The sequence below is a fragment of the Sminthopsis crassicaudata genome, chromosome 1, assembly GCF_048593235.1.
Source record: "Sminthopsis crassicaudata isolate SCR6 chromosome 1, ASM4859323v1, whole genome shotgun sequence".
Lineage (NCBI taxonomy): Eukaryota > Metazoa > Chordata > Mammalia > Dasyuromorphia > Dasyuridae > Sminthopsis > Sminthopsis crassicaudata.
Window position 1 is genome coordinate 667709287 of NC_133617.1, and position 27361 is coordinate 667736647.

The 27361-nt window shown below is 47.8% G+C and overlaps 1 protein-coding gene across 1 annotated transcript in view; it reads right to left on the reverse strand.

Annotated features, from left to right (window-relative positions):
- Window positions 1-5725: 5725 nt before the first annotated feature.
- Window positions 5726-27361, reverse strand: part of ZBTB47 (zinc finger and BTB domain containing 47) — a 37788-nt gene continuing 16152 nt past the window's right edge. The window contains exons 2-6 of the mRNA XM_074283182.1: window positions 17515-19044; window positions 13172-13319; window positions 10705-10820; window positions 7713-7857; window positions 5726-6308 (exon numbers count right to left, since the gene is read on the reverse strand). Coding sequence (XP_074139283.1) covers window positions 5875-6308; window positions 7713-7857; window positions 10705-10820; window positions 13172-13319; window positions 17515-19044 — 2373 coding nt within the window. The 3' untranslated portion in view covers window positions 5726-5874. The remainder of the gene's footprint in view (window positions 6309-7712; window positions 7858-10704; window positions 10821-13171; window positions 13320-17514; window positions 19045-27361) is intronic.

The following is a 27361-nucleotide window of genomic DNA, read 5'->3' on the forward strand; positions in this document are numbered from 1 at the left end:
TAGTGGGAAGCACCAGGGGGGACACTTCCCCCTCACCTGCCCTTACCTTACCATCAATGTCTTAAGACAACTACAACTTTTAGAGGTCAGGGACCCTATATTATCTAAACTTATCTCCCTAAGCACTGAACGCAGTGTTCAGTACCTAGAGAGGTTTAATCAATGTTTGATTTTGTATAGGATCATAAGATCTAAAGGTGGAAAGGTCCTTAGCATTAAATCCCATATAATCCAACTCCCACTGCTCAGGGGATTCCTAGCACCGGAATTTTTAAAATGTATTTCAGCTCTGGGGAATACATACACGTGTGTGTGTGTGTGTGTGTGTGTGTGTGTGTGTGTGTGTGTGTGTATCTTAAGGATGGAAAACCCAGTGAGTTAATATTTGCAAGTTCCAATTCCAGGTCTTCTACTTCACTGGATATTGGAGTGACTTTTGGGGCAGTTTCCCTGTCCTTATAATGAGAATACTGGACCTAGTTAATCACCAAGACCCCATCAAGGTCTTTAAACTTATGGTGTAGTCTGCTTCCCTGCCACCTCAGACACCCTGAGAAGACCCGGTCTCTTGGCCTTCAGTTCTGCCTTTCAGAATGGCTCCCACCCTAAACCCCAAACCTGTGTCTATGCTTCTTTTTTGGACATCGGATTTAGTATTAGACCTGGTACCATGGAGGGGGGAACCACAGAATCGTACTTTTGAAAACTGAAAGGGATTACCCTAAACCTTATCCAGTTAAAGCAGTAATCCCTGCTATATCCCAGAGAGGTGGTCATCTAGAATATTATGTCTCTGAGGGTCAGGGAACTCACTTCCCTGAGATAGCCCTCAGGGGAACTGTACTAGGGCAGAGGTAAGACAAACTCCCACCCTTTTCAAAAAGAATGCCTTTAAGGTTGAGAAAACCAAAGCAGTTCTCTGAGGCAAGGGGAGGTCCTGGATGGCCCTTAGGGGGAACTGCCCAGAAGACCAGCTTCAGGATAAAGTATCTCAGCAAGGGAGCATGAATCTCATTCCCCTCTCTCCCCGAGCCTCCCACTACTGACCAGTCGGGCTTCATATACTGGTAGGAGTAGGAGTTGACCATGAATGAATGACCAAAGCAAGGAGGCTAGGAGAGTGGAAAGTCTCCATGGGGCCCAGCATTCTGAGGACCATTCAGGGCACAGAAAAGTCTGTTTTGAAGCCATTTCCCAAGAAAACCCTGCAGTTGGTAGGCCAATGATGATTAAAGACCACAACTTTACAGCTAGAAAGGGTCCATCACCCTCACTGGAGATAAGGGATGGGATGGGAGAAGGAAGGGGAAGTGATTCCCCAAATATGGTTTAGCAGCAGATCTGACCTTCTGACAAAATCTAGGACTTTACTGTACTCCCACATATTTACCAAGCAACCACATCAGGCCATTTCTGGTCTGGAAGTATCCAAACATGGTAAGCAAGTACTTTGTCATGGAGAACCCAGAGCCTGTAGCCCCTGTGTGAGCCTATTCCCTAGGAAATCCTATTATCCCAAATATAGGGATAAAAAGAGCATAGATAACATTGTTTTTTTTTCTGGAGTAGCTAAAAAGAAGGAATTCTCCCTCAATCAGCAATGAAAGTTCTGGGACTTGGGAAAAGAGGGAGAAGAGGCACAGGGAGGGTCCTTGCTTGAGAGGGCAAGGGGCAGCAGAGAGCCAGCCCCTCTCACAATCCAATGTCCTTCCCGCCACGTAGGGCATAGCCAGCTCAGAGCCTCCTCTCAGGACCAGGGATAGCATCTTCTTCCCTTTGCATCTTGAAGATCCTTCCAATCAAGGTTCCCCAAGTAGAAGAGCTGAAGTTGGAACTCAGAACCCAGAACTACTTATCTAATGATCTTTCCACTTCCTACTCCCTCCAAAGTCTTCATCCAAACTACTTTCATAGAAGATAGCCCAGGAGGGAAGAGGATTTGGAAGAATATTTTCCCATATGTCCAATGGTCCCCAAAGTGTGCATGTTCCTGGGGATGGGGGGTGAGGGGGAGACAGTTATTATTGAGCTAAAAGCTACTCCTTCACCTACTTCCCATGGCAAGTGCCTCATTTCCCAAGAAGAGTCTAGTGGAGGAAAGCCCAGACATGAACAGTAGGCGGCTGTGATTTCTGCTCCCCCTTCCACGACCCCCCAGGCCAAAATGCTTCTGAGCAGATCTTCCCTTGCCCCACTCCCTGTAACGCCCCCATTCCCCACCCCCCCAAAAATGCATGCAGCTGGGGAAGAGGGAGTTATCATATATTGATTACACAATTTTTCTTTAAAAAAAAAAATTTCCCCCCTCTCAATCAACAGAAAACTGGCTACCAACATTTCCCAGGGTGAGTCTTCTTAAAACATTCCAACTGTCCCTGGGTTACCCCACATCTATACAGAATAAAGTGCTTTGTTTATTAATTATTATTAATAATATTGTTTATCACACTTAAGGGTCCCATGACCAGCCCTCCCCCTGGCATGGAGTCAAGTGGGCCCATGGCCACTGTCTGCAACAGCTCAAATCTGGCCTTAATAAGTGCTCCACGTCTAGCTCCTCTACAGCCCCAGCCCCATCTCCCTCCCCATCTCCCACCTCCCTGGCTGCCAGCCATGGTCCATACTACTGGGGTTGACTTTGGCTTTTGTTTCTCCTTGATGTATATCAACTCCTCTGACCGCTCAAGTCACGTAGTTCATAGGCCTCGTGTTCCTGGAGGTGAGGGGCCACCTCTGTCAGGGTCCAGCACGGGGCAGGTTTGCCCAGGCGGACATTGCCTATTTGGACAATACTGCCACTCAAGCCCTGACACCACTCCAGTTTGCCATTTTCAGGCCCCTCTGCGAGGCTGTCCCCAGTTTCCAGCAGAAGAGGAAGGGGGAGAAGAGGGTCCATTTTCTTCCAAGTCCTCAATCTTCCTGCTCCATTTTTTACATGGCCATGGGAAGGTCCTGTCTCCCAGGACCTAGTATCGGTGGAGGAAGAGAGTAGAGGGAGGGGATTAAGGTGCAAAGAATCTTAAAAATTACTAAAAAAAAATTTTTTTTAAAGTTACAAAATGAAAAATAAAGGAGCTTAATCAGGAAGAATTAGCTTATGGAACTGCCTCAATTTAGGAACAAGGTTAGGAAGAACCTTAGTGGCAATAACCCCACGACTGGGTCTACTGCCTCTTGTGCACTTGCTACACTGATCAAGCTGAGGCAGGTTGCCTGGGCTCACACTGAGGTCCCAGTTTGTGCAGGAGGCTCTGGGCCAGCCCGAGCCTCGCTGCAGCAGCCAGAGAGGAGGGAAGGGATGGGGAAACTGAGGCAGGCCACAAGACGCAGGACCTCAGCCCCCTCCCAAGGCTGGGGGAAAGGGGAAATGGGCACAAATGCCCACTCAGCCCCAGCATAGAGGAGCAGGAACCAGATTCAGGTTACTCCTGTCGTATCCAAGCCTTCCATCCATACTTGCATCCTGAAACACATTCCCTAACGGACACACTCACCCTCACATTCCTCCACACACACCCTGTATTTCCATTTAGGTGGAGGAGAGCAGGAGAGCAGCGGGCCAGGAGAGGCTGAAGAACCTGCCAGCACCCATGATTCCCCTCCGAGCCAAGACCAAGCGGCTTTCCTTCCTCCTCCTGCCTCGCAGACCACCCACAGAAAGACCACGAGGCACCTGAGCTCACTCCCCGCACCAGTCCTGAGAGCCAGCTGGAGGGGACTGGGAGAAACCTCCACAACAGGTGGGGGGTCCTGACCATGCCAGGCTCTTGGCTGTGTCTTCCCCCAAATAATGTATTTGTAGCACCTGGAGTCCCAGAGTAAAGGGCCTATTATTTCCCTGCTCCTACTCTAAGAAAATCTGACTTTTCACTGGCCAAACCTTGGTCCAAGTCATCTCTTCCAGTGCAGGGGAGGGAGCACACAGAGGGAAGAGGGAGATGGGCTGCTGGATCAGGTTCCTGGGATGCCGCCCATGGGGCCAAAGCAAGAAGAAGCTAATCCCTCCCCTCAGCAGAGCCCTCCCTCTCCCCAGGCCAGCAGTGTCCCCCCCTGTGGGGACTGGGGCTGTGTTTGGAAAATGGCCGGTGACCCCTCAAGGGGCTTCTTTGGTTGGCTGACCTCAGGATCCCCTGGAGGATAGAGGACTTGGCAAGATGCCGTTTTCCCCTCCTCCTTCTAAACTGTAAGGCACTTTGAGAACCAATTCCTCCCCTGCAAGTTGTGATTCCTCTAGCTTGTGAAAGGGCCCTTTCCTCCCTGCCTTCCCCCAAATCCCTGATCAGGGATTCTCATCCCTGGTTCTGTGCCCCAAGCCTCAGAAAGTCCCGAGGGAAGCCTCCCCATCTTCCTAACCCTTACCAGGGAAGGCATCCCCCTCCCCAGTCCATGGGCTAGCACAGAACTGGCCAAGCGTGGCTCCCACTGACCGGGACCTACTCTTCCCAACGGAAAAAGGAATGGTCCCACTGGCTGTCTTATCAGTCCCCGGGGAGGGGCCCAACAGCCAAAAGGGTTGTATGAGGAAGGCGGCAGCTGGAAAACAACCACTGCATGGACTTCTGCCCCAGCTGCCCCAGACTGACCCCTGGGAGTAAGGGGAAGGGACAAGGGCACCCTGTGGCACAGTCCCAACTTCCTGTCCCAAAGTATGGCCAAACAGCTATGACTCGATGTCCCCCTGGCCCTGAAACCCCATAGTCTCGGTCTTCTGTAACCCGGGCTCCCTCCCGGCCCCACTTGTGTGTCCCAAGGCCGGCGGATGGGGGGAGGGGGAGACGGCGGGGGGCAGAAGGGAGAAACAGCATTTGGCAAAACTGATGGGGCTTAGCCCACCCCCAAAGTGAATCTAGTGCTTGTCCTGAGGTCTTTACCCCCACACACATAGAGAGACACCGAAACACAGACAGGCGGTCCCCCATTCGCACACTTTCCCTCTCAGATACACGCCTGAAGACACAAAGACGGGCAGACACAGCTGTACGGATGTGTATGTGTGCACACAGCCTCACCCTGTACAGTCTCCCTGGACCCACATGGACCCTGGTCTAAAGACCCCTGGGGGGTCCCTCTCAGGCACCTTCTCAGATGTACAGAGACAGACCCTCATCCCCTGCCTGGGGCACACACCAGGACCCCACCAGCCTCCCCTCTGCACTGGCCCCCTCGCATGTGGGGCACACGGCGGCTCCCCTAGGTGGCGAGTGACCACGCCTTGATCCCCATTTACCTCACGGGGGCCCTCGGAGCCTGGCTTAGCAAAATGGCTTCCGCTGACCCCTTTGTGCTCAAAGAAGGCGCCTGCCTCTCCTGCCCGCCCCTACCCCCTTCCAAGGCTACTCTCTCATTTCACAAAAGGAGAAACTGAGGCGTCCTTGACACTGCACTGTTCTGCCCTCCCAAGTCCTGCTCCTTTCCTCACCAAAGCAATGAGGAACCCCCAACTACGCTGCCAGCTCCTGGCCCCCCTCTGGGACTCAGCCTGTGCCCTGTGCATGCCTGATACCGCCATACTGAGACCCTGGGCAAAACGGAGCTGAGGGGTCGTGGAAGGGGAAGGGGGGGCACAAGACTCAGAACTGAGGGGGGATCTTAGGCAACATCTGTCCGACTTCCTCCAGTACAGACGAGGAAACTGAGGTTCCGAGATGGCCGGCAGCCTGCCCAAAGTCATCTGGGTTAGTGGCAGAGTGAGAATCTGAACCGGGTCCTTGGAAGTCCCATCAATCACTCTGTCCACTCTGCTGTGGAGGGAGAGAGGGGAGAAGAACATGGGGCTCCACTTTCCAGAGTCAGTCCTTGGGGTCCTTTTGGAGGCGCAGCTGGGACACACTTGAGAGGCGAGGAGCAGCAGGGCCAGCGGGGGGAGCGGGCACCCTAGTTGTGGCTGGCATTGACCTTCCCCGTGGAGAAGAGCGGGGGTGGGGGAGGTAAGTGAGGGGGGGGCGGCAGGGTCTGGGGCAGCGGGGGGAGCAGGGGCAGGGAGTGAGAGGGGGGTGGGGGCGGGGGCTGCGGGGGAGGAAGGCCGGGCTGGGGAGGGGTTGGGGGGGCAGCTCCAGGGGGCACGGGAGTCAGGGCCAGGGTCAGGCCCGGAGGGTGGTCACCACCATCAGAAGGGTCCGAGGCCATCGGGTGACTGACACGGAAGCACTTCTCTTTGTGGGCTTTCAGCATGTTGGAAAAGCGGAAACGCTGGCCACACACATCGCAGGGGTAGGGCTTCTCGCCCGTGTGCGTCCGCCGGTGCCTCTTCATGTTGGGGCGGCTCGTGAAGCTCTTGCCGCAGATCTCACAGATGTACGGCTTCTCACCTGGGTGGGGGAAGTCCGGTTACCCAGGGCCCTGGCTGGTGACCCAGCCTCCAGACACAGAGCCAGGTCTCCAAACCCAGCCCGGTCACTCCCTCCCCAGCACAGTGCCCTCCTTCCCTCACCACCCACCAGAGCTAGGAGCCACAAGCCTGCCATGTCTGCTGTGATCCCTCCGAGTCACTTTGGGCAGGTCATCTCCTGCTGGCCCAAGGGGCCTTTGGGTACTTTGGAATCAGAAGGCCAGAGTTCTGTGCAGGGCTCTGACACGCACTGGCCGTGTGATCCTGGATAAGTCATTTCTCAACTGTTTCTTTCTGTTAAATGGGGAGGATCCTTCTGACATTCCCTACCAAATGGGGCTGTTTCAGAAAGGGGAGTTACTGATGATTACAGACTTAAAAGTTGGAGGGGATCTCGGAGGCCATCTATGTGACAGATAAGGAAACTGAAGTTTAGAGAGATCTTACCCAAGATGATCCATAGAATAAACAGCGGGGGCTCCAAAGCTAGTGGTCTTTTATTATATTGTATGATCTGTTCTCATGAAGAAACAGGTCTCTTTCACTAAGGCAAGGGACGTCTGCCCATAGTTCTTGCTCAGTTTTGGTCAGATTTGAATGTGATTTCGCCCACTTCATCTACTTATTATGAGTCTATAAAATATTCCAATTTACATAACTAATTCCAATGTGACAATCAGAAAAATATTTCAAGTTACTTTAAAGGGGGTTAAAAAGCCTATTCTTGAATTAAGAGCTTGGTTTGTTAATTTTCCCGTTCTGTAAATGTGTGCTATTCCTGGGTGTGGTGGTAAATGCCCATAATCCTCAGTGGTGGTGAATTGCTTTAAGCCCAGAAATTCTGAGCTTCAGTAGAAATAAGGCTGATAGGATGTCCTGGATTCTAACCCAGATCTTCGCATCCTAAAGTCAAGCTTTCTTCCATACTGAACAGTTCTCCTCTCTTCTCCCCACTCTCTAACAGGATCCCCACCTCCAGAGACACGAGATAACAGAACTGGAAGGGACAGATCAATGGGCCCAAACTTTCCATGTTACAGAGAAGAAAACTGAGACTCAGAAAGAAAAAGTAGCTCTCCTGAGTCACACATTAGTAAGTCATTAGAAGAGTCAAAGATGGAGAAAAAAAGGGGAAGAAAGAAGGAGAAGGAGGAAGACAAAGAAAAGGAAGAGAAGGAGGAAGAGAAGGAAGAGAGAGAAACAGAAAAAAAAGAGAGAAACAGAGGAGAGAGAACACCCTAACTTAGTGACCTCTTTTAGAGAAGTTGGGATTCTCCACAGGGGACTAATGATTCTGCATAGGGGGAGACAAGATGAAGGAGAAGATGGCAAGGGAGGGAGAGAGGAAAGAAGGAGGGAAGCAGGAGTCTTCAAAAGCTCTCACCTGTGTGTGTCTTCATGTGCTCATCAAAATACTGCTTCATGTTGAAGTCCTTCCCGCACCACTGGCACATGAACTGCTTGTGGCCGATGTGGATGCTCATGTGGGACCGCAGCTGGTATTTGTACTGGAAGCGCTCATTGCAGTTCTGTGGAGGAAAGGGAGGAAAAGAGAAATGGGAGTGAAGGACTTATGGCTGGCTAGGTTAATTTTGGACAAAAGGGGATCTTAAAAGGATTGAGATCAACCTATGTCCAAACAGTAACCCCATCTACATTTTGGACCAGTGGTCGTTCATCTTGAAGATTCCTAATGAAGGACAATGAATCCTTCCTCTCTAGGCAGCTTATTCCATTCGAGGGTGGTTCTGATGGTTCGGAAGTTTGTCCTAGTCGTGTGTCAAAATCTGCCTCCCTGGAAATCTCACCCATTACTACCAGACATGCCCACTGAGACCAAGCAGGACAAATCTAATTCTCCTACCTTGTGATACTCATAAACATTCATCACATCAGTGGCTAGATGGCAACTGGACTAAAGTCAAGAAAACATGAAATCAAATCCTGGCTCATACACTCATTAACAGGGAGATCCTAAGCAAGTCCTCTGTTTGCTTCAGTTTCTCATCTATAAAATGGGAATAATAATAGCATCTTAACTCCCAGGATTGTCATGAGGATCAAATGAGATAAATTGTGAAGTGTTTAGCCCAGTGCTTGGTACATAATAAGTGTTACATAATTAATGTTAACTATGATTATGATTATAATTATCTCTCCTCCCCAATTCCTTACCAAGTGTTTCTCTTTTCTGGGTTAAATATCTCTATTCTTTGTTTCAATTCAATAAACATTTATTAAATACTAATTTTCTGTTAGGTACCCTGCTGGGCAGTGGAGAGCCAATGACAAAAAATCAACAGTGATTTCTTGAACCCATTAGAGTATTGGTAAATGTTTAACAATCAGCTCTCTAGGGAGAAAATAGAAACATGACATTTTTAAATTTAATCTGAATTATCATTAACATTTTTTCATTAAAGTCTATACAATCAACAAAACATAAAATCAGTCCTGATTGGTAATTTGCCCATGTCTAAAATACAAATGCTCTCAGTGAAAATTTAACAATTGGATAAATGGTCAAAGGATATGAAGCAATTTTCAGATGATGAAATTGAAACTATTTCTACTTATATGAAAAGGTGTTCCAAATCATTACTGATCAGAGAAATATAAATTAAGACAACTCTGAGATACCACTACAAACTTCGCAGATTGGCTAAGATGACAGGAAAAGATAATGACGAATGTTGGAGGGGATGTAGGAAAACTGGGACACTGATACATTGTTAGTGGAACTGTGAACAGATCCAACCATTCTGGGAGCAATTTGGAACTATGTTCAAAAAGTTCTCAAACTGTGCATACCCTTTGATCTAGCAACGTTACTACTGGGTCTATTTCCCAAAGAGATATTAAAGGAGGGAAAGGGGCCTTAAAGAAGGGAAGGAGGGAGGGAAGGAAGGGAAGGAAGAGAAGGAAGGAAGGGAAGGGAAGGAGGGACACCTAATCCTTTTAAATCTCATATTCTATATTCAGTCTATCAGCTCTAGTCCATTCAAAATCTTTCTAAAGACTATTTATTGGCCTGATTAGGCTCTGCCTTTAATGCAGGTCTTAAAATGGGTCTGAAATTTTGCAACTTTCACCTTTTGCAACAGAGAAACAACAGGTTTTGCAAACACACTTTCACTGACCAAGGACCACAAATCCAGGCTGCCCTATTTAAGCAAACAAACAAGAACCTTTAGGGGAAAAAAAGGCTCAATGGTTGTTTTCTCTTTCTGGGTTTCTGATGGAAACTTGATCAACTGTATATATTCACATCTATGTGTATCTCTGGCTTCTTCTGGTTGCTGGACTCCCATGAAACACCAAGCCCCCTCCTCTTCTCTGCTTATATGAAAGCCTGGCTCCAGCTGTACCCCCTTGAGGAAGCCTTCTCTCATAACCCCTGCCCACAATGATCTCCCCTTTGTTCTATGGAAACAAGCATTTATTAAGTGCCTTCTGTGTGCCAGGGTACTGTGCCTGGGATTACACAGCTGGTCAGTACTTGAAGTCTTCCTCTGGGAACACGACAGCATGATGGTAAGAACATCTGATTTTGGAATCAGGATACTCAGGTTTAAGTCCTGCATGACCTCAAGCAAGTACCTTTCCAGTCCTGGTCTCAATTTCCTCTTTTATAAATGAAAATGTCAGACCATATTACCTCTAAAGTCTCTTACCAGTTTGGGGATTTTGAGTCTGAAAACAGTCCAGAACATAAACTAATTCATAAAACGTTAAGGAGAAGGATAATGGAAGATTAAAAGCAATATCACTTCATAAAATGAGAAGCAATGGAAGGAAAAACATGTCGAACAGAAAACTTGGCATAACACCCTATTAAACCAGATCATTCCTAGAGCATTTAAGGATGAAGATGGAAAGAAGGAAAAACAAATAAAACATGGAAAGGATCTGCTAAGATTTTTATAACAAACTACTTTCCCTAATGATGACAGTAGCAACATCACATTTGAATGCTAATATATCACAGTTCCTGGGGAGCCCCGAATGAGAAAACAAAATATCACTAAAAGATTATTAAGAATAACAAAGAGGGAAGGAGATGGACCATACCAAATTTCCCAAAAGGGTTCATGTGGAAGAGACACAGTGCTGAAGATGCTATGGGTTGGATAAGGTAAGGAGGGGAAGACCTGACATAAACTCCTTTGACTTCCCCTAGGCTCACAGGTGTAACTTTAGGACCCCTTCTTCCTTCTCCCCAGGATAAAAGAGGGTCCTTTAATTTTCCAGAGGGGAATGAGCTCTGGCAGCCTCTCAGTGACATGGTCAGACTGAAAACAGGGACTTGGACAGGTATAAGAACTGGGCAAGGAGGAGAGGGTACCTCTTGATGTGGCCCTTAGAAAGGGGCTTACCTCACATTTGAAAGGCTTCTCCCCAGAATGCTGCAAGGAATGGACTTTGAGTGACATGCTCCTCTTGAAGGACTTGCCGCAGGTCTCGCAGGTGAAGGGCATGTCCTTGGTGTGAGCTGAGAAGTGGGTACGGGGGACAGCTGTTAGAAGGCCTGATCTACCTGCTTTGGGTTTAGGGGAGAGGCTGGGGATTGGGCAGGCCAAGTTCAGCTACATTTATGGACAAGTCATTTTCCTTTCTCTGAACCTCAGTTTTCTCATGAGTAAAATGGGCATGTTGATCCTTGCACTACCCATCTCATGGGACTAGAATGGAGAAAAAACTTAAATCTCAAAAATGTTACAAAAATCGATCCTGTGGCTGCTATTATCCCAAGGGTCATTCACTGCCCCAGAGTGTTCCTAGTGCTGGAACCTCCTCAGAGTCACAAGCCAGGGATAGGAGATGGAGAGACAAGGTGGGTCTGAATCATGGTTGAAGCAGACCCCTCTCAAAAGCCTTGTAGGCTTCTTGGTCTTTGAGATCCCTACAAAGCTCATCAAAAAGCTAATATCTGTTCTCTGCCCTTGTTGTTAGGTAATCAGACTATCCATTTCTTCTTCCCAAGCTCATCCTTGTCCGCCACTCTCCCTATCCCACCAGCTCTTGTGGGAATCAAATGAGGTAAGGGTGGGAAAGCCCTTTTAGAAATATAAAAGTCATATATCATAGGACCCTAGGATAATATATTAAGAGTTACAATGTTGCACTATTGTTTTTCTACCCAGGTTACTTTTATCTTCTGAATCCAATTCTTACCGTGCAACAAGAAATTCGGTTTTACACACATATATTGTATCTAGGATATACTGTAACACATTTAACATGTATGGGGAGAGGGGAGAGGTAGGGAGGGGAAACAGAAATGAGTGCAAGGGATAATGTTGTAAAAAAAATTACCCATGCATATGTACTGTCAAAAAAACTATAATTATAATTTTTTTTAAAAAAGAGTTACAAGGAAACAGGAGGAATTTATAAGAATCTATTTTCATTCACTGAATCTTCAAGGGAAGGAACCCAAGAGAGTCCCAAGGTTTATCTCCTGTTCAATGGAAGAACACCCTCTGAATCCCTCCTCCCTTTAGTGAAGGGGAATTTGCTCCCTGAGACACCCGTATGGTAGAATGAACTTAGGCCTCAGAGCCAGGAGACCTGGGATTGAATTCCATCTTTGTCCCTTTATAATCTGGGTGACCCTGGACCTCCAGAGACAGCCATGTTCTGTTAGGCAGCTCCGAGTATTTGGAGGTTCATATAACTCAAATCTGTCTATTTGCCCCGCTATAATATAACTTTTCCTCTTCACTGATTCTAATGCTGCTTCCAGGGACTATAAGAAAAACTCAGCTTCCTCTTCCACGAGAAGACGCCTGAGGATTGTCACTGTGTGGGTGCCATGGCACATGCTCCCATCTCTGCCCCCCCCAAATATATCTTCTCTTCTCTGGACTATCGGCACGAGTAGCTCCAAAATTATCCAAGAAACTCGTATTCGTGTCTCATGCAAGGTATCAATGATTCTCTAAGTGTGGATTTGGATTTTTTACAGGATCCTCAAGGCCTATTTTCATAATAAAAATAAAACGCTTTAATTTCTGATATGGTAAATATTGATCACTAATACCCACAAAAACAAAAGTTCTTTGTGCTCCTCAATAATCTTAAAGAGTTTTTTGGGTTTTTTTAAAGGACCATGGGTCTATGATTTTTAAGGAGATCACCTGATATAAGCCTAGACCAAGTAACTCATTTTACAAATTAGGAAATTGAGGCACGGGGAAATAATGTCTTAGAAAGTGATAAAAGTGGAGATCTGACTTGAAAGCCAGTATTCTAAGCATCCCCATGTACTTTCTCTAACCTTTTCTGATTTGAACACATGATGATTCACTTTATTAATTATCATCAAAATGGGAGGGGTAGGAGACAGACTCAGCAGCTTCTGACATCCTAAAATACCTTGTCACAGAAAGACATCCTCTCAGCCCAGTGGAGGGTAGGGAGGAAAGGAATGGCTCTGGGGAAGGTCAAGGAACAGCTTCCTGGATTAAAGATCAAAAGCTGTAGAGACCTTGGAAGTGACTTGATTTACACAGATTCAGAGATTTTAAATGATTTCTCTGGCCACAAAAGTGGTAAACGAAGGCAGAATCTGAACTCAGGTCTTCCACCTCCAACTTCTGCCTGCTTTCCATTATATCACCATGCTGCTTCCTTGCCCAGATCATCCATCCAAAGCTCTTTACAAAGGGGAGATGGGAATCCCGGAAGGAGGAAGAGCCTCCTGTTGAGTCCCTCAGTCTGTAAGGAGGGGAGCCGGTGACCCCCCCCCCCCTCACAGATCTTTCCCCAGCTTGGCCCATAGCCCCCCCCAGACCTGCGTCCCTCCCCCCACCGACTTCTCCCACAGCCCCTGGGACTCACCAACCATGTGCTTCCGCACGTGGGCCATGGTATAGAATTTCTTCTCACAGATCTCGCAGGAAAACTTCTTCTCCGCGTAGCCATGGACAATCTTGTTGTGCTCGTGGAGGGACCAAAGCTTCTTAAAGGCTTTGCCGCACGTGACGCACTGGCCAGGGGGAGGGGGAGGAGGGCAAGGGAAAGGAAGGGGAGGGAGAACTTCAGTGAGATTAGCCGGAAAGACCCTCAGCAGGGTTAGAGAAAGCCCACTCTGCCCACCCCCCCCACACACACACATGTCCCCTAGGGATGCCCTTCATACCCCAAACTTAAACCTTTCTGGTTCATCTGTGGGAATTTAACTCCCCAAGAATCACCCCCCTTGCCAATCCAGGAGTCCCCCCCTGGCCTTTAGCCTGTTTTTCCCGAGCATCCCCTGCATACGTGTGTGTCTGTGTGCATTTCTTGGCCCTGTGTTTTCTTAACCTGAGGTCCATGGCTCCCCTAGAATCTGTGCGTAGATTTAGGGGAAGGGTTTGGGAACTTGGATGAAATTTTTTTTTTTACTTCTACAGAATTGTTTTCCTTTGTAATCCTATGTATTATATTTAAATGCATTACTCTGGGAAGGGGCATGTGGGAGCTGTCCAAGGGGGGGTCCCACAAAAGCGGGGTTAAGAGCCCCTGCCTCGGACCCCACAATGGCAGAGCCAGAAGGAGGGGAGCGTAGATCAAGCCCGCCTGGCAGCTCTCAGCCAGGGAACTCCCCAGCCCCTTCCCCCAGCCTGGGCCCTGCTTCCAGAGACATAACAAAGCCAACTCTCATTGTGCCAGTGGCCCCACAGGCAAAGTGCAGCATTCAGTGCAGGAGACATGCTCTCTGTGCTCTTCCAGCCACAGCCTGTCTCCCGGGAAAGGAGGCCTGCCTCTTCTCAGGGATGGTGGGCAACCCCATGGAGACAGCCCTGAAACCCCAAAGCCCTCAGAGAAGTCTCCTGTGGTTATAGGAGAACTTCCTTCCCCCCTTTCTTCTCCCCCCCTTCCTTCTCCTTTCCCTCCTCTCCTTCCTCTCTCCTTTCCTCCTACCCTCCCTCCTCTTCCTCTCCTCCCACCTCCTCCTTCTCTCCTCCTCTCCCCTTCTTTTTTTCTCCTTCTCCCCCTCCCCTCCTCTCATCCTTCCCTCTTTTCCTCTCCTCCTCCCTCTCCCCTTTTTTTCCCTTCTCCTCTCTCCTCTCCCCACTCCTCCTCCTCCCTTCCTCCCATCTCCTCCTTCCCTCTCCTCCTCCCTCTCCCCTTTTTTTCCTTCCCTTCTCTTCTCTCCCCACTCCTTCTCCCATTCCTCTCCTCTTCCCCTTCGCATGCTTTCCCTCTCTCCTCCTCTTCCCTTTCTTCTTTTTTCCCTTCCCCTCTCTCCTCCTCTCCTCCTACTTTCCTCCTCCCCTCCTCTTCATCTTCCCCTCCTTTTTTCCTCTTCCTTCTCTCCTCCTCCCTTTTCTTTCTCTCCTCCTCCCCTATTCCTTCTTTCCTCCTTCCCCTCTCCTCCCCCTCTTCCCCTCCTTTTTCCTCTCCCCTCTCTCCTCCTTCCCTTCTTCCTTCCCTCTTTCTTCTCCCCTTTCTACCGCTCTCCTCCTCCTCTCTCCTCCTCCTCCTTTCCAGCCAGCCTGGTCTCCTAGACATCCCCTGCATACAAGAAGAGCTTTCCTGCCTTTGTGTCCTTGCTTACTCACCCCCCTGTGCCTGGAGGCCTTGCCCATTTCCCAGCTGTTAGTACCTAAAGAATACTGTTAATTAAGTTGTACATCTCTGGTTTGTAGCTCTTGGTTTACCTGCTGGTTAAAAAGGAAGTTCTTTCTTAAGCCAAGGCAGGGCCAAGTTTTTACACTTCTTTGCATCCCTAACCCTTGGCACAGAGCTAATAAGTGCCTAAGAAATGCTTAGGGATTGACTAGAGCCAACTGCCAAACCTTCTCCCCTCCCTTACTATTTTTCCCTTACTATTTGGCGGCTGCCTCCTCCAGGAAGCCTGCCCTGACCACCCCAGCTCACTCTGGTCACACGTTTTTCACATGCATGAATCTTGTCTCTCCTACCAAACCAGGAAGTCCCTGGGGACCCCACAATGGACGGAGAGCTAGGGTGTAGCACAAAGAGGGTTGGAGTTGGGAGAGAACTCGGCATTTAATTCAATTCAATATGTATGTATGTTATGAGCAACTGTACCACACAGTAGGGATAACACATTTTAAAAGCCTCTGCCCTCAGGGGACTTACATTCTACTGGAATGAGAGAACATGTATCCAGAGAAACATAATATGATATGGGGCCTGAGGCTGGTGGGGAGGGATAAGCATTTATGAAGCACCTACTGTGTGCCAGGCTAAGTGCCTTACACACTTTATCTCATTTGAAAGGGTGCAAAGGAGAAGTCAGGTCCAATTCCCGGGAGGATTGGAGAAAAGACAAGCTTGAGGCGGACTCCCTGAAGGAAGCAGCACCTGAGCTGGGCCCTGAAGGAATCAGAAAGGAGACAAGCCCACATGGGGTTAGTGTGAATGCAGAGAGGGGAAGGTGATGTGTCAGGGTCAGGGAAGTGGGAGCTCAGTCATCGAGCCTGGCTGAAATTGCAAGACTGGAACAAGAGTAATTGGGAATAAGGCTGGAGAGCAGGTTACAAGCACAGCATGAGGGCCTTGAATCTGTGGCTAAGGTGTTTAGGCGTCATCCAAGAGGCAACCACTGAGTATTTTTCTTTCTTTTCTTTTTTCTTTCTTCCTTTTTTTTTTTTTTTTTTTTTGAGGCTGGGGTTAAGTGACTTGCCCAGCGTCACACAGCTAGGAAGTGTTAAGTGTCTGAGACCAGATTTGAACTTGGGTCCTCCTGAATTCAGCGCTGGTGCTCTATCCACTGCGCCACCTAGCTGCCCCTACCACTGAGTATTTTTAAGCAAGGACACGGTCATCCCTGAATCTCAGGATGATTATCTGGTCAGCTGCTTAGAAGACAGGCTGAAGGCAGGGAGACCCATTAGGAGGCTGCTTCAAAAGGGCTAGGGGATTGAAGTCGTGTAATGGCCAAGAGAGCAATGAGAGAAGGAAAAATCTGGAGACTCACAAGCAACAGGACGAGACAACTGTTTGGATATGGGCTCTGAAAGGGAAAGGGGCAGCTAGGTGGCGCAGTGGATAGAGCACCAGCCCTGAATTCAGGAGGACCCGAGTTCAAATCTGATCTCAGACACTTAACACTTCCTGGCTGTGTGACCCTGGGCAAGTCACTTAATCCCAATTGCCTCAAAAAGAAAAAAAGGAGGGGGCTGGGGGAAGAACAAGGAAAGCTCAAGGATGATGTGAAGGTTACAAACCTTCCAGGAAACAGCATTTATTAAACACCTACTAGGTACCAGACACTGTGTAAGCACTTTACAAACATTATTTCAGGGCATCTTTACAACACCCCTGGAGGGGAAAGGGCTATCATTGAGAAAACTGAGGCAAGCCCAGAGTCACAAGGCTAGGATATTTCTGAAGCTCTATCTGCACTCAGCTCCTCCTGGGTCCAGGTCCAGCATTCTGGCCCGCCGCACTACTTGGCTGCCAGAACTTGGAAGGAGGCAGTGACACAGGAGAAAGCTCCATGCACTTGGCATGAGGGGGCGCAGGTTAAAAGTGGATCTCTGGAGCCCCCAGACCCTCATGTTCTAGCACCCCCCCCAAGCCGGCTCATCCCTGGGGAGAGCTGACTGCCTCCTCGGGACCAGTGCCCGCCATGTTGGAAAGGTGGCTCCTGGGCCAGCCATCCCGGGCTCCCGCTAAGGGCCCAGAGGGACCCGTCAGCAGAAGGGCGGCTGCCTCGTGGGACTTCTGGCACAGGGCGGCTCACAGGGGCCGTGTCAGGGGGAAGGGAATCACCAACACTGTTAGAGGAGCCAGCTGGCAGTTATAGAGAGCGCTTTAAGGTCTGTGAGGAGCTTTATACATGTCGCCTCGTCCTGTCCTCCCAACAACCCGGAGGCCAGTGTTATTATTTATCATTTTATCCTCATGAGAAGACAGGAGGAGCCGACTTAGCCCTTCAGGTTTTGCCGTTCCCTGGGCTCCAGATAACCTTGGCTCTACGCTATCCAAGCTGGGACGCGGTGTCCAAGAGACAGAAGGAGCCTTGCACATTATCTATTAAACTTAACCTCACAGGCTACGTGGTCTGCCAGAGGGAAGGGCTGTGAAACCCCTCCCAAGTGCCAGCTCTGATCATAGGCCCATGGGCCTCAGTTTCCCCATCTCTAAAGTGGGCCAAGGTGGGCCACTTACAGTGGGCTAGGAAGGCGGGGACAGGTGAGTGGGGGCTGGGAAGAGGGGCCTCCCACCTGGATGTTCCTCTCGCAGTCGGTCTGATGGTGCAGCAGGAGCTCGCTCTCGAGCAGGAAGCGCTTGCCACACTTGTCACAGATCTGCATGCGGCTGTGGGTCACGTTCATGTGCTTCTCCAGGTACCAGCGGTTGTTGAAGACCCGGGGGCACTTCTGGCACGGATGGTGCTGCTTCTCCTCCAGCTTAACCTTGGGGCCCACGCCGTCGGGGGCCGGGGCGGGCAGTTGGGCGTCCTTCCTCCGCTTGCGGCCCCTCCGTCCCCCCTCCTCGGCCGCCTCCTCCTCCTCCTCCCCCGACACCCCCTGCTTGGCGCTCTCCCTTGACCTGGTGGCCACGCTGCTCCTGGTGGCCTGGGCCGTGCGGGAGCCCTGACAAGTGGGCCTGGGCTTCTCCTTCCTGGCCCGGCCTGTCTCCTCCTCCTCCTCCTCAGTTGTTTCTGCCTCCTCTTCCTCACTATGCTCCTCCTCCTCCTCTTCCTCCTCCTCCCCCCCATCACCTTCCTCTTCTTCCTCTTCCTCTTCCTCCTCCTCCTCCTCTTCTTCCTCCTCCTCCTCCTCCTCTCCCCCACTGCCGCCGCCTCCCCCCTCCTCGTCCTCCTCTTCCTCCTCCTCCTCGCCCCTGGCTCTCTCCTCCGGGCCCAGCACTACAGTGGCCTCCCCAGCATCCACAGTGGCCGGCTTGCCCTCGGGCCCCTTGGACACATGGAGCGTCTGGTTGTTCAGGTTGACCTCCACGATGATCTGCTGCTGCTCCGCACTGTAGGCTCCTTGGCCCTCCAGATCCTCCTCAGAGTCCTCAGCCCCCTCCAGCTTACACAAGGCCCCGGGCGCCGGGCCCTCAGCGCCCCCGGCCTCCTCCTTCTCCTCCTTGTAGAAAGGCTTGGCGGACACTGGGCTCAGGCCTAGGCCGGCACCGCCGCCCAGCCCCGCGCCATCCTCCACCCGCACAGAGAATGGATCGGTCCCCTCCCGTGCGTAGATCTTGGGCTGCGTGGGGGCATCGGCCTCCTGTTTGATCTCGCAGTAGTATGAGGCCTGGCCAGGAGGGCACCCCCCAGCGCTGCTCCCGGGCCCCAGAGCCATGGCCACTGGACCCGGCGGCCCCAGGGAGCAGGCGTCCAGCAAGTCCTGGCAGGAGGCGGCGATGTCCGCCATCTGGAGCACGGAGGCGGCGTTCAGCACGTCCTGCACGTTGGCCGCGTTGACCAGCAGCTTAGACGTGTAGATGAAGTTGAGGATCTGCTGGAGGCCCCGAGGGGCCAGGGCCTCCAGGGACAGCTCGACCCTTTGCAGCTGCTTGTTCTGAGTGAAGAGGGAGTGGAAGAACTGGCTGTAGGCGGCCAGGACTCCCTTGTGGGCTGGGAAGACGCTGTGCTGCTGCACCAGCACCAGGTCCACGTCACAGAGGTCTGGCTGGAAGAGACGCTGCTGGTTCAGCCTGTCCATCAAACAGGTGAAGTGCAGGGCCACATCCTCCACCAGGGAATACTCGGCCGATGGGTAGTCAGTGGTCTTCTCAACTATCAACTGTGAGAGAGAGAATCATGGGATGTGTCAGCAGGCAACACAGAGACCAGCCCCCCAACCCCCTCAATTACTCTCACGTAACCGAGACCCCGAACGGCAAAATGGCAGCTCACATTAAGTGAAGAGCAGCTCTCTATAGCTGCAAACCCTGGAGTTATAGCTAATATCTATAAATGTCCCTACATAAACATAAATGCATGTATGTAGATATATATACATAAATATAAATGTCTACAGATAGATATAAATACTAGATATAACCATTAATCTACCAAAAAGAACTAGATCCTGTTGTCTTGAGAGAAAACAGGAGGATCCTCTGAGGACCTATTACTAATTCACCCCCACTTCTCTTCCCATTCTTCTCTCCCTTCAGGTTTATTCACATTCCCTGGGTTCCATATAAATAAACTGTCTGTAGAAATATGTATCTATATCAATATCAATTATCTATATCAATATCAATATCCAGATATAACCTATGATCTAGTAAAAAAGAACTAGATCCTGTTGCCTTGAGAGAAAACAGGAGGATCCTCTAAGGACCCATTACTAACTCACCCTCGCTCTCTTCATCCCTCCCCAGCTCCTTCCCTGGGATCCAGATACCCTATGGCTCTATAATGTCAAAGCTGGGATCATGGTATCTAAGTGATAGAAGAAACCGTATGTGTTATCTAATTGCAGGATCATGGATCCAAAATTGGAGGAAACTTAGAAGTTATCGAATCTAATATCCTCATTTTACAGATAAAACTGAGATCGAGATAAGAAAAGTAACTTGTCTAATGCAACAGCTAGGGCTCAAATCCAGGTGGCCCTTCCGCCATCATAAGTCACTGACTCTAACCTGCCATTTACAGACAAGGAAACTGAAGTCCTGAGCAAGACCCCACTTCCTTCCAGAGAGGCACTGAGCCAGGCGTATAGTAATAAAGGACTCCTATTCACCAATGCTTTAAAGTTTACAGAGCATTTTCTTCAGTGAAACAGGAAGAGTAAAGAACAGGAAGAGTAAACACTGTCATTCCCACTTTATTGAGTAGAAAACTAAGGTTCCGAGAGTCTAGAATGGAGGTTTCCCAATTCCCAGTTCTAAAGTTTCTTCCAGTCTATCTACATCCCTCCTTTAGCTGTCACTGATCCGGTCTCTTCTCCATCCCTTCCGATGCTACTTATCATAGGTTTAGGGAGGAAGTAGGAAGAAATCAATACCTTCTTCTCCAAGGATATCCACCAACTACTCTGACCTACTTTGTATGTTCTCATGGTTTTCAGACCTTCAGCTCAGGTTTTCAGGCCCTTGAGGGCAGGAATCATTTTTGCTTTTTGCCCCTCACCCCCAGTATACAAAGTATCTAATAAATGTTTATTCATTGATAGCCTGAGTTATCCACCTCTACTGTGGATCTACAGGAATGACACTGGAGAAGCCTCAAGTTTGAAACCTGGCTCTGCTATTTCTTAACTGAGTGACCTAAGCAAACTTCTTTATTTCCTTACACCTCAATTTCTGTACCTATAAAAAGGGGGTAACTATACTCTTGAAAAGGGTTATCAGAAGGGGAGCATCCTGTTAACCTCCTCAGCTACCAAGGACCTGGGGTCTTTATTCACCCTGATCACTCTTATTATCTCTTTCACAGTATTGCTGTGTGGGAAATCCTTTGTAAACCCTGAAGTGCTAGAGAAATGGAAGCAATAATTATTTAGAAAAAGATTTATTCTCTTCATGGCTCACTCCCATCCATTATCTCACTTAATTCTTCATAATAAGCGCTCAGAGGTCCACAGGGCAAATGATTCTTTCCAACTACAGAGTGAAAACCCATTTTAGGAGATTTCACTTTCATAAAAATAACACTAGTTTTGCCATTTCTACCACTGTGTAAGAATGACAAAGCCCTTTACCCAGAGCATCTCTGTGATATAACTAATGAAGCCTTTTCTGGAGCCGGAGCACTTGACACCTGAACTGTTGCAATGGCCTCCTAACTCAGCATTCTGGCTTCCTCCACAGCTGCCAAATCCTAAAGCCTAGGTTCGACAATGTCAGAGATAAGCCAGTGATTCCCTATTGTCTCCAAGATAAAATTCAAAAGCTAAACATGGCCTGTACAAGCCCTTTATAACAAGCTTCCGAGTCTTGTTTTTTTATTATTCTCCCTCATGGTCCCTCAGGACCAGTGTAACTCACTGGTAATTATTTCCCATAAAGAACATTCATCTTCCAACTTTGTGCCTTTGTCAAGCCAGGACCCCCCATCTTCCACATGCCCCTTCCTTGTCTTCACCCCCCAAAGCCCCCAACTTCCTTCCAAAGCTAACTCGGGTCAACTCCTACTCTAAGCCAAGCCAGAATACCATTATCCCTCTCCCTTAGGAAATTACTTTTCCAGTCATTTGTATTTATTTATCTTTATTCCTGTTATATCTCCCCACAGTATGAATTCTTTTAAATCAGTCAGGACTTCTTGGTTCTTGTCTTTCTAATCCCAGAATTTAGTACAGTACCAGACACAAAGTAGGTTTAATGAAGTAAATTACCTTTGTTTCTGAATACCCAGATTAGCCCTTCCTTTCTCTGTAAAGTGGGGATTGAGAAAGTAATTTTTACCAAGGAAACTTTTCCCCAATTTGCAAAATGACAATAATAATCTCTCCCTTTCAAGTAAAGAGAAAAAAAAATGGAAGCAGTTTGTGAGAAAGCTTAAGGAAGTGTCAGGTCACAATCAGCCATTGATAACTTCTGTTGTTCTGGTATTTCAGTCTGGTACTTCATGGCCCCCATTTAGGGTTTTCTTGGCAAAGATATTGAAACTTTTCTCTAGGTCATTTTGCAGATGAGACAAACTGAGTTAAATGACTTGCCCAGGATCACAAAGCCAGCAAGTATCTAAGGTCGAATTTCAAAGATGGGTCTTCCTGACCCGGGCCCCAGGTTCTATCCATTGCTTCACCGAGCCACCCCAGCCATTAATAATAACCGCTAGCATTCATCTATGACTTTAGGGTTAACAAAGTATTTTGCTGATGTTATCTCATTTGGTCCTCAGGACAACCTGGGAAGTAGGTGCTATTATTATCCCCCTTTTACAGAGAAGGAAATTGAGGCACAGAGATTGGAGCAGATCCTTTCAAGTCCAGAGCATGACTAGCTGCCTGAATTGGGCTAAGTTAAGTTAGGTATGGGTAAGTTTTAAAAAACAAAACCAGTGGTTTACTCCAACTAAAGTATGGTGTTGGCAGGGGCCTTAGAGATCATTATTATATTCTCACCCCTCACTTTATAGATGAGGAAACTGGGATCTGGAGAAGGGAAGAGAGTTCCCCATATTAGGAGGTGAGAGTGGGCCATAGACCAGAAAGGGGAAGCAGGGTCCAAAAGAACGGAGGAATTCTGGGAGAGAACAGAGTCTGGAGTCTGGAGCTGTGGGCTCTGCTACTCACTGGCCCTTCAGAATGCTGCACTTTCTTCATGTATAAAATAGGAATAATGGCATTCAGCCTTCCTACCACCCAGGGAACAGGGGAGATGTTGATCACCATTCCTGCAGGCTGGGCTGGAGGGTGCCTGGGATGCCAGGCCTGAGGCCTCCCATCCCCTCCTGGTGGGCAATCCCCCCTCCAGAGCTGGGCTGAAGCAGAGACCACGCAGGGAAGTCATTGGTTCTGTTAACATTTAATGAAAGGAAAAATCCTTCTCTCCTTCGTCAAATGGCCAAAAGCTAGATGCCCAGGCAAGGAGCCAGCCCCGTGGGGCCCAAAGCAGGATCAGTCTCCACCTCCCACAGGCAGGCCTGGGGGCCCAGGACAGGGAAGGATACAAGCCCACATGTGCAACTGTGGACACGCACACAGGCTTGCACCCACACGAATCTTCCTGGGGGGGAAGGGATGCAAATGCACACATGGAGGTTTTCAAATATGCCCAGAGAATCATTCAGCTAGGAGTCGGGAGATCTGGGTTCAAATTCCAGCTCTGCTGATTAAATTTACTCCCTTTGTGGCCTAAGAGTCTAATTTTCTCCTTTGTAAAACAAAGAAGTCCAATTAAATGATCCCTGAGGCTCCTTTCAGCTCCAACATTTATAAATTTATGAGTCTAAAGTATGGGGAGAGGGGAGTTTGTTTTTTAGTCGAGGCCTGTGCCTTCATGGGTTTGGAGAACTTCCAGAGTGGAAACTCCCTCCACCCGGGCAGATGGACCACTCCCCAGGAATTTAACCTCTTACAGAGCTCCCTTCTGAGACACTGATAAGTTAAGTGGGAAGTTCATGGTCACATGGCCTGTACGTGTTCGATCCAGGACTTCCTAACTTAGAAACTCATGGTACATATAAGATATGAAACCCCCTTGGGCTATCCTCTGAAATTTTCCACCGAGTGTGGCTAAAGCAGAAACCAGGCCAGGAAGCTGAAGCGTCTTCCCCAGACCTTGCAAGGTGGTCAGCTTCCCATGGGCCTGTGGAGCTTTGCTGGGAAGGCCAGTGGTCGCACAATGACTCCACATTCCAGCAAAGCAGCCTGCCTGCTCTTGGTGACCACCAGTAAAGCCATCGGACTAGAGGATCCTCAGTGTCACCTCCCAGAGGCTGGAAAGGTCGGGGATGCCTGAGAGACCCACCTGCCCCTGGACCTGTCCTGTAGTCTCCATTCCCCCTTTCCCTACCATCCCTCAGTGTCACAGCGCATCCCAGAATCCACTTCCTCCAGGAAATCTCACCAGCTTAAGCCAACTCGATATGGTTATTTCAGACAAAACTTCACCCCTCCATCTACAAGCATATGAAGCCGTTGCTCAACTCTGTAACACATTTGTCTGTGCTGTATCCTGTTGGCCCCATAAGGCCCCTCTCCTCCGGTCTCTGGGATTGTAGCCCTGGCTCCTCCACTTATTAGCTGTTTAAGCTGGGCAAATTCCTTCCTGGCTCTTGGGCTTCAGTTTCCCCATGGGGAGTGGAGGAAGGGGAGGAAAGGGATAGATTAGACCAGAATTTGGACCAACTCAACAACTGTGCAAGTCCCTCCCAGCTCTCAGACCCCAGGACTTCCAGCCGTTCTCGAGAAGTTCAGTCTCTCCCCCAAGGTGTAGATAGCAAAGCAGAGACGCGAACCCAGGGACTGTGGCTCCAAATATCCTTTTCCCTGGGCCATGCTTCCTCCATTGCTAGGATTCTAGGAAGAAGGGCTCTCACCCTCTCCCATAAGCACATGCATCCAGATGCATCACGTCATAGTGGAAGGAACGCTGAAGTGTAGCCTGAGGGCAGGTCTCGGCACTGCCATTATATGTCTGGGTCATCTTCAAGCAATCCTTCCAATATCAGATGGTACAATAGATAAAGTTTTGGACCTGGAGTCATCAGGATAACTTGAGTTCAAATTCAGCCAGAGACACTTACTTGCTGGGCATGTCACTTAATCTCTGCTTACCCGAGTTTCTTCATCTATAAAATGAGGATAAAATAATACATATCTCCCCAGACTGCTGTGAGGATCAGATAATATCTGTAAAAGACTTAGTATGGTGCCTGACACATAATAGGTACTATAGAAATGTTAAGGTTATTATTATGTTATGTATTAAATGTTAAGTTCTTATTACACGAAAGAAAAGATTTCAAGGAATCTTATAAAAAGATAAATGCAGAGATTCTCATAAATTAAATTCTTCAGAGAAAGCTAGACCAAGAATGATCAGAAACTCTTGAGAATGAAATTCTACAGCTGCAAAAGAAATAACCCCCATGAGGAAGAAAATAAGAGAGAGTGGAATTGTCTAATGAGAATGAAATGGATGCACAGGAAATGTATCAACTAAATTAACTTGGATTTTTAAAAGACAAGGATAGAAGACAGAAGCGAGGGCGCGTAATGGAAGATGAATCCCCATGTGAACTGCATGATCCAATGAGAACAATTTGAAGAGAACTAAAAACTCGAACCGAGAAGAGGAAAACTAAGAACAACCAATGGGGATTTTAAAGCAATATTTGTACCATCTAATATTAACATCAAAGAAGACATAAAACCAAGCATTCATCACCATCATGGAGGATGCCCAGTGCAATGTCTCAGTAGAAAGGGAAACTCTTGGTCCTCCAGATGACATATACTGATTATATCAAGCCCCAGGACAATGCAGAGCCTTCTACATGAGATCCACAAAATATCCAGCCTATCTATGGATACAGGAAAAAAATGGATGAAGGATGTGTATTCAGATAATCAATCAGTGAATCAATCAACAATAATTTCCTAAGTATCTCTGATGTGCTGAATGTTCTAGAAGCTGGAGATACAAGTACAAAGGATGAAATAATCTATATCTACTTGTAGGAGTTTGCTTTCTACTGGGGGAAGACAAGGGCATGTATAAATATAGGCAGCATACTTTTTATACTGTTTATCATATTACTGTTATATATTTATCATATATATAGGTTTTTCAAATAACAAATAGGAGATATTTTCAAAATACTTTTCAAAGATTAAATATGTAAATGTGACTCATAGTTGTTACTCCTAACAATAAAACTGCAGAAAATGTGGAAAAAATAAAATAAAATAAAATGGATAAATTCACAGTAGTTAAACAGCAAAGTTATTTGGAAGGGAAGGAACTAGCAGTTGGAAGTATTTGGGGAAGGGTTCTTGACTTGAAGATGGTGCTTAAGCCAAATCTTCTATAGAAGGATGTCCAAAGCTAAGGAGAGAGTACCTTCCAGGTAAACTGAACAATCGCTACAAAGACTCAGAGTGAGGAGAGAGAGGACCACATACATGTAAGGAACAAGGCAACCTTGGGCTGGATCACAGAGAGTGGAGAGAAGGTTAGAGCCAGGTTGTGAAGGTCTTCAAAAACCAAGCAAAAGAATTCATGCTGGAAGCAACAGGAAGCCGCTGGAGCTGACTGAATAGAGGAGTCCCACGGTTATATTGATACTTAAGAAAATTTTACTCTGGTATTACTGTGTAGGATGGAATGGAATGATGAGATACTTGAAGGAGGGAGACCAGTTAAGAGGCTGCTGCAATCATCCAGGACTGAATTGTGCGAGTGTGAAGGGATCATTTTGGCAGAAATGGCAAGATCTGGCCATGATTTGGATGCATGGGATGAGAGAGAGAAAAGCAAAGGAGAATACCAAGGTTACAGACCCAGAACATGAAGAATGGTAGTGCCTTTGATAGAAGTTGAGAAATTTAGAACAGGGAAAGGTTTTAGGGGAAAGGTGTGAGTTTAGATTTTGGAATGTTGACATCAAAGTGGCTCTGGGACATCCAGGTTGAAATGCTCCATAGACAACTGTGATCCAGGACTATATATCCGGGGAGGGGAGGAATGGGAATCACGAATAGGCACTGGATTTGGAGAAGGACAATCTGGCTTAATATCTTGGGCTATTGACTCTGTGTTGACCTCACTGTGACATTACATAAAGGGACTGGACTCAACAGCATCCAAGGTCCCCTTCTGCTCTAACTCTACAATTCTATCATCCAGACTGTGAAATTCATCCCTAGATCTTGGATAATCACTACAAAAGAAAAATGAATTTAAAAGAAGAATGAAATGGATTGCCTTAAGGAAAAAATTGATATCTTTTGACATGACATCATTTCATTTCCCCTTATATTCCTTCCCTCTCCTCCCCATAAGTTCATTCCTTCTAACAAAGACTAAAAAAAAAAAAAACAAACAGCAGCTCAATAAAACTAATCCACAGACCAGAACCAATCCAACCATATATGCACTGTGCAACAACCATAGTTCCCCACCTCTGCAAAAAAGGAAGAGAAGTTCATTCTCATCTATTTTCCATGGGCCCAAGCTTGGTCATTATAATTACCCAACAGTCCATTTCAATTTGCATTGTTTCATATTTTGTTGATGAAATTTTCTTTTCTACTATGAATTTATCAATAAGAAACATTTTGATATACAAAGAAAAAGCAAGAAGATTACATCAGAAAGTGAATGCATTCTGATGATTCTGCACTGCCGTGAGGCAGAGAATACTAGTGTCCAATGAAAGTTGTAGATTATCCAAAAGCAACTGAGGAGTACACTGTGGGTGTGAAGAGGCTGCAACATTTTACAAAAGAGACGCTCCATAAAGAGAACCATCTCAGAAATGATGGCAATAAGCTCATGCAGTCAGAGAGAAGGATGGTCTCTGCATAGGATCCATCAGTAGCCACAAAATGTCAAGAGAACACATACGTACTCCTGGGATTAGATCTGAATGAATGGGAGGAATTGTTCAGTGATTTTTCAGTCACATCTAACTCTCTGTGATTACACTTGGGG